Raw genomic sequence first — 7,569 nt, forward strand, 5'->3', positions numbered from 1 at the left:
ATACCGGCGGCTATAGTAATAGTAGTAGTAGCGGTAGCGGTAGCGGTAGCGGCCGTGATAGGGTCTTAGCCCGAGGTATTAGTAGCGTTATCGCCCTTTACCGTGATAGTAAAAGATAAAATAGCCGTGGTCTCCTCCGTTATAGCCTCGAGGTCGACGATAAGGCCCTTATATTTAGGAATATTAGGTAGCATAGGCTTAAATAATAGATAGGCGTTAGCCTCCTTATTACTTAGCTTTATATTATAGTAGTTATCCTAGTAGGAGCCAGATTTACCACGTATAGCGCGCTCCTACGCTACCTAATCCCTCTAGTTAACAAGGCTAGTAATAGCTTTCTATTCGGTATTAGATATATTCAAAGATATCTTCGCTTATTTATTGGTTAATTAATTAATTAATTAATCGGTAGGTAAGTAGATTAATGGCTTAAATACTCTGATTAGATTAATAGTAGTTATTTAACTGCTTTTAAATATGATTAGTTTTATAGTAGAAAAGGATACCCGTATTAATATATATCGTTTAGACGTTATAAACCGGGCTTATAACTATCGGACCCTAAAATAACACTTATATAGTAAACCTAATATAGCAGAAATCTAGTATATATATATTAGATTAAGTTATATTGCTAAGAGTCTTTTACCCCTTGATTTCGGAAGTGCAGACTCTATCTTTCGGTACTATATTATTTGGATCCTATCCGGTGTTTTCCGGTATCCACCCTTATTATGTCCTAATACCCGAGGTCCCCGAGGTCCGAAGTCCTTAGTCAGGCATAGTCTGCCAGGCATAGGTAGTCTGTGCCCATACGACAATATAATTCCGTACCTGTATTTGTGTTCTAACAATATATAAAAGAACCTGCCTCTACATTTGCATATTTCACCTGCTGGATATCCAAACGTGCCTCCTATTGATACACTCCCTTATAAAAACATTGGACTCATTTGGTGTCTTGATCTTCCATGGTCCTGGCGCCACCGTTGCTTACAGCTCCCGATGCTGCTGCGCCCACACTGCTGATATGATGCGTGACATCCACGGAAGCCAGCCAGTACATGGATATGAAGACCAACATATGCAAAACTAAGCAATATGCTGCGAACAAGTTCCGACTCGTACGGGACGCAAGCACCATTCGCGTCATGGTATACACGACTCGTTCCGGCAAGCTCAATCGTTTGTATGCCCTCGCGGATTCGCGACCACGGAACTGAACGAATGGAGAGATGTTCGACTCATATGCCTTTTGGTACCTCTCCATCGCTATGCCTGAATTGGTCGAGACACCGATCGGCACGGTTGAGGGATTTGGATTTAACCCGAATGCCGCGGACGACGACGAAGCTGATAGGCCGCTCCTGTTGTACGTCGACATGTACCTTGTCTTCTCATAAAGATTCAAGTTATCCTTTTGAAGCGCAGCGACTTCCTGTCTCAGCTGAAACACCGTGCGATGGCAGTCGGACAATTCCCTCTCCAGTTGTGCATTCTTCTTCTTAAAGCGGTCACGCTGAGCAGTGACCATGGGAAGAATTCCGTGGCCGCTAGCCACGGGCTCTCCACCCAAGGCATGGGGATCAATGCCGCTAATAATCGAAGACGTGGGCGATATCCTGGCACCTTTCTTTCCCAGCGCACCCGAGGGCGCGTGGCGGCTCATTGCCACTGATGCGCCAGACGGGAATGCATTGGCAAACTCATACTGAACGTTCGACAAATCGTTCTCCAGTTTTGAATTAAGAAGTTGTGCTCGTTCCAAGTCAGCATTCGTCTGCGACAGAAGTTCCTGAAGCTCTTCAACCCTGACCTGGAGGTCTTGGTGAGAAACACGTAGAACTGTCAGTTCATCGCCCAACTTTTTGTTGCGCGCCAGAAGAAGCTTCTCCAACGATTCCGCCCCAGGCTTGGCGACCTGTTCGGCATCATCCTTTCCAGCTGGTAAGTCGCCGTCATCGTCTGCAGCGAACTCGATACTCTTAAGAACATCCAATTCCTGCTTCAGCTCGTTGTAGTCGCTCCAGTTCTGCACCTTCGCTTTAAGTCCATCCCTCTCCTCCTTGAGCAGCGCGGCCTCTCTCTCCAGCATCCGCAGCCGCATATCAAGCCCGCGTTTCAGTCCCTCTTTCTCTAACCGGGAGGCATCAAGTTTTCGGATCAACGAGTAGTTCTCGGACCGCATACGTACGTAAGCTGGATCATCTTCCAAGCTGGTAGTCCGCGCGGAGACGTGGGACTTCGCCTGGGCGAGATCAAGACGTAGTTGCTCGTTCCGAGCTTCCATCTCGGCAAGCCTCGCGCTAGTACGCTCCAAGTCAGCGTGAAGCATCTCAACCTCGGCAACAGCAATATGGCCGTGCTGGTTCTGTTGATCGTCATCGTTGGACATGCCAAGGCGCTGATTCACTTCATAGCTAGCCTTGACCTCGCTAAGAAGTCGCTCTTGATTCTCTACTCTCTCTTCGAGAGCCTTCTCTCGTGTTGCCCAGTTGTCTTCTTTTTCATCCAAGACGGCGATCCAGGATGTCTCGACATCCTTAACTTCCTTCTCCAAGGCGTTTTGCAACTCGTTTCGGGCTAGAATTTCCATTTGCAGTCGATTCTCTGTATTTTCAAGCTGGGTAGTTAGTTTGTTGACATATTGTTGCAGCCTCTCGTTTTCCATGGCCAACTTCGGCATCGCATCTTCCGAAGCTAACATAGAGTCGACGGAAGCTTCTAGTAGTGGATACGGGTCGGGCGCTTCTGACAACGATGTATAGACCTTGAGAAAAGCAGAGTTGACGGATTTGGAGTGGTTCGTCAGTAGATCGATAAATGTCTGGTACGCTACGTGAGTGCTCCGTCAGCTATAACCAACTAGAAGGAGACATGAACAGTTCAAATGATACTGCATACCTTTGAGGAGACCCTTAACTTCCGCCAACTTGGAGTCATCGTCAAGCTTGCGGAATGCTTTTGTCTTCTGAGCCAGGTCCTTCCGTTGAACGGTAGAGTCTCGCTGGTAAGAGACGATCTCGGAGGCTGTATTGTCGAGGTTCGAGGTGAGGGTGGTATAGTCGATAGCTAAGACAAGTCAGTAAAAGAAGCTTAGAGGGTGAGAAACCCCGAACGACAGCTCATACTTCTCCACGCAGATATCGCATGCTGAAACTTATTGCTGCCTTCGGAGGCATTTTCAAAGCCCGGAGAGCGGACCTCCGAGACCGCCTGGGCGGAGGAGAGCGCTTCAATATCGGACATGGTTGCTTGGAGTGGTGGGATTTGTGTGAATTCGATTTAGCCAGAAAGTAAACCCATCATCGAGCTTTTCAGTCTCAGAGACAGGCTGGATGCCGTTGTCGTGATGCTACTCGACTGCTGATATCGAAGTCGGGCGTGGGCTAACAGCTAGGCGATCCAGAGCAAGGCATCATTGTCGCATAGACCTCCCTGGGGTGTGGAACAACCTAAGGACCGACTACGAGTTTAGGCATGGAAGGTGGATATCCGTAGGATTATAGAGTATGAATTTTGCCTCCTATAATTACAGGTTTTTATAACGTTTTACGGCTTTGATAAAACTAATTTAGAGCCTCTTGATTTGACTATTCTTTTCGTATTTATCCTTTTACGGTTACGATATATTCGATAATTAAGAGTCTTAGCTTTATTTATCCTTGTTTCCTACTATTAAGAGCCTTACTAGCTAGGCCGTTATGGCGAGATATAACCGACTAAATTTATAGCCTATACACTATAATAACTTAAACGGTAATATATCCGAGACTCCTAAGGCTATTTATACTAGCTATACTGACTAGGAGTCCTAGAACCTCTAGTTTTAGATATTAGTAAAAACAAATACGGTCTACATATATTTAAGATCTAAAGACCCTATCGTAGAACCCACCTACCCTGCTATTCCGGGAAACACCGACTACCCTAAAATAACCTTAGTATAGTAACCTACCTACTAGATAGTTTTACTAACTACGGGGAAAACCACTTATAGCTAAGATTTTTAAGAGTTTAAATAGAACGAATACACCTATATACGATACGAATAAAAGATAGTAGCTATAGATATATAGCTTACTACCTCTATTACTCCCTTCAGAAGGAACGCCCTTTTCTATAGCAATAAGCTTAGCGAGTTTTTTTTTTTTTTTTTATTATTTATTTATTACGCGTATATAGCCCTGAAGCCATGGCGTGGTACCTATCGCCCTAAGGGCTAAAAGCTATTAGAAGCTAGGTATAGTAAAATAGAGTATTAGAATATAAATAAGGTACGCGGAATTGTGTATGTTTTTATCTAAGTGAAGTTTATAATACTTCACGGGGATATCTAACTATACGGAAAAAGCAAGGGAAATAAGGGTGGATATATAGGACTAAGGTACTCCACACGTCTAATATAATATGGTTTATCACACCCCGATAAGGTGGCTATAGTATCTAACACACCCCCCAGAACTACAGGATTAATCCTGACTATTCTGCTTAATTTAAAGCCGTAAATCTAGGGTAAAATAGGCCTAGATATTAATTAACGGTGTTCAAGCGTTAAAGCCAAAAAGCAGTTAAAAAGTATTAAAAGTAGTACCTAAATAATAGTCTATAGGGGCATAAGAAGACTTAAGATAACAGTCTAATTAACCGTTTTCCTTTAATTAAAAACGTAATAGAAGGACTTTATCCCTATTAATTACTTTAATCTAATTTCGGCAGGACCTTTATACTAAGTAGATATATAAAGGCCCTGTGTTTCTACGGGGGTAATACCTTTATAAGGCTATCGCTGACTATATTATTAGTAGCGATCTAATTAATCAAGACGGTCCCTTTTTAAATAGTTTATCAGATCTAAAGGGCGTGGATATAAAGATACTTTAATTTTAAGGTAACCTAAGGCCGCGGCGACTCTAGTAATTACTTAGTTTATTTATTATCGTAGTATATAGTTAGTGGTTCCTCCTTAAACGTAAGGGTAAGGTCCTCTATTAAACACCTCGTCGCGATATACTGCTTAGTAGTAGTAGAAAGCGCTATAAGCTCGGCTTTAGTACTAAAGGTCACGACGCTTAATTAATTATTTACCTTTTAGTCTATAGGACCCCCGAATAGTAAGGTAGTATACCCTTAGGAACTATACCTAGTCTTACTGTTATCCGCGAAGGCTGTATCGGAGGTATAGAAGAGTATAGGCTTTTAGTAGTCTTTACGTGGTCTAAAGTAGAGGTATAGGGTCTTTATCGAGCCGAGGTACTTTAGGCACCTGTTCGTAGCTTCGTGATAGTATTTTAAGGGGTTAATGCTAAATTCGGTAAGCCTCGAAGCGGCTTTAAAGATATTAGGCCGGGTCTAATAAGCGGCGTAGTTAATAGAACCGACCTTCCGAAGATATAGATAGATTAATTCTTTGGAGGCTTATTAGTCGGTAAAGGGTTCTAAGATATTAGGATAAGGAAAAGGGCTTTTAACTCTATAACCTCTATAATCCACCTATAATGTCTTTATCTTATCGGTGATACAGTTATTAAGCGATAACTATAGCTTATATTATTAACGATCGCGTCCTATACGGATTCCAAGGAACCACTTAAGTAGTCCTAGATCCCTAACTTAGAAGCTCTTCTATATCTACTATACTAGATTATTAGTAGTAGATTAATATTCCTTACGGTAGATTAGGATAATATCGTTAACGTAAAAGAAAGTAATTAGGACCTTGTTCTTAAAGATATAGTCGTCTTCGGTTAATTACTTTAAACCGTATTTACTTAGTACGGAAGACAGGTATTAGTGCTATAGCTTTAGGGAATAGCGGAGGCTATATAATACTCGATATAGCCTTTAAATCCCTTTACGTTATATAGGAGGGCGTTACTTTAAAAGGCCCTCGAGTTAATTATCGGCTTTAAGGCCTATAGGTAATTAGAGTAACTACTAACCCGGGGGGTCTTTAATATAGATCTCTTCGTTAAGCAGAGTATTAGTGAATACGTTAACGGCATTAAGTTACTAAGTCTCGAGATCGAAGTAGGCTATAATACCTATTAGCGACCTAAAGGTCCTTCTAACGAGGGTGGAGGCGTAAGCGTTAAGGTGGCTATTAGGTTATTAATCCCCTCGAACGTAAAGGCGCGCCTTAAACTTATTAACATAACCAGTAGGATCGACCTTATACTTAAAAACCTATTTAAGGTCTAGTGGCCTTAGAACGGATTTAGTTAGTCCCGAGCCGTTCTCCAACCAGTAGGATTATTCTCACCGTTCAAAGGTGCCTATTAACCTAAACGTGCCGACCTCCTAGGAGGCGGCCTTAATCCATTCTAATTTATAGGGACTCTTTAGTATTTAAGACTAGTTTAGAGGTTCCTTAAGTATATCGCGGCGTAGTAGCGGTTTCTTCGGCATCTTAATCTAGTTATAGAAGGTATAAAAGGAAGGAGGGGTATAACGGTCGGTTAGACGCCTACTACGGGCAGACCGGTTAGTAGCGGCGGTCGGGATAATAGGAGTATAGCTTCTTCTACTTATAGAAGCAGGTTAATTAGCTATAGTAAGAGAAGAAAAGGTTGAAGAAGACTTAGTAGGAGCCGTAGATACCGGATTAACGGCGGTGGTAGTGGCTAGGTCCTCGTTAAGAACCGATTAGTTAGGGGATAATAATCCTATCGCGACGGTATTGCCGGTTACGGCCGTATCGTTAGATTAATCTTCGGTATCGTTAGGCCGTTTGAAAATAGGCGGTAGATCCGTAGTTCTAGTTAGTAGTATAGGGGGGCCGTTTATAGTTATTAAAGAAGGGAAAATAGGTGCCGTTATAGGCATAATTATAGGTATAATCATAAAAGACGTTACAGTAGGTACTGCTAAAGACGTAGAAGGCATTATAGGGCTTATTTACCCTATTCTTCGTGCCTCTTAATTAGGTGCCTTCTGCTATTCCTACTATTATTATTCTTCTATAGATTCTATAGTGGTTATTAAACCTATACCTCTATTCACCCCCCTAAAAGCACTAGCAGTAGTAGTAGCCGCGATAGCCTCCCTTATAGTATTCTTTTCTAGTAGTGGTTAAAGTAGAAGATCGGTAACGTTAGTAGTAATAGCGAGAGAATCGTGGAGTTAATAATCCACCGGTAGATTTAATTACTCGAAAACTTCTTTAGTAACCGGCGGCTCTATATCGCGATCTTTATATAAGAGTTCTTTATTAAAGATAATGTCTCTCGTGCGTAGAATCCTCACTAAGTCTAGCACCTAAATCCGGTATATATTGGTACTTTTATAACCGATTAAATAACCGATATATACTCTTTCGGCTAATATAGTATCAAGGTTATAACCTTATTAGTAGTTAGCGGTTAGAGGATAGGCTCTATAACTATACCTCTTTAAGTAGCTAACGATTAGCTTCGTGAGGATCTTCTTTAGGCCTTATTTAATAATATAATCCTTTATTTATCCTTTTAGAGACTTCTACTCGAGGTCCTGATAAGGAATTAGGTTATATCGGTATACTATAATAACAAGGATCTCTAGCTATATATCCTATTAAATGCCTAAGGCCGT

At 42.0% G+C, this 7,569-nt stretch overlaps 1 protein-coding gene across 1 annotated transcript; it reads right to left on the reverse strand.

Moving 5' to 3' along the window:
• Window positions 1-724: 724 nt before the first annotated feature.
• Window positions 725-3,438, reverse strand: SODALDRAFT_293920 (Golgi membrane protein). Its single transcript, XM_028608730.1, has 3 exons — window positions 3,132-3,438; window positions 2,905-3,072; window positions 725-2,835 (listed from the first exon to the last, which is right to left on the reverse strand). The coding sequence occupies exons 1-3, from the start codon at window positions 3,247-3,249 to the stop codon at window positions 950-952; spliced, it is 2,172 nt and encodes a 723-aa protein (XP_028467937.1). The 5' UTR covers window positions 3,250-3,438; the 3' UTR covers window positions 725-949.
• Between the last annotated feature and the right edge of the window lie 4,131 nt (window positions 3,439-7,569).

The sequence above is a fragment of the Sodiomyces alkalinus genome (assembly GCF_003711515.1).
Source record: "Sodiomyces alkalinus F11 unplaced genomic scaffold SODALscaffold_3, whole genome shotgun sequence".
Taxonomy (NCBI): domain Eukaryota; kingdom Fungi; phylum Ascomycota; class Sordariomycetes; order Glomerellales; family Plectosphaerellaceae; genus Sodiomyces; species Sodiomyces alkalinus.

Excerpts from the sequence above, each read along its gene's own strand:
- SODALDRAFT_293920 (XM_028608730.1), bottom strand. The coding sequence starts at position 3,249 with ATGTCCGATATTGAAGCGCTCTCCTCCGCCCAGGCGGTCTCGGAGGTC. Across the intron at positions 3,073-3,131 it reads TGCGATATCTGCGTGGAGAA|CTATCGACTATACCACCCTC; the intron begins GTATGAGCTGTC and ends GACTTGTCTTAG. Across the intron at positions 2,836-2,904 it reads AGTTAAGGGTCTCCTCAAAG|CGTACCAGACATTTATCGAT; the intron begins GTATGCAGTATC and ends GCACTCACGTAG.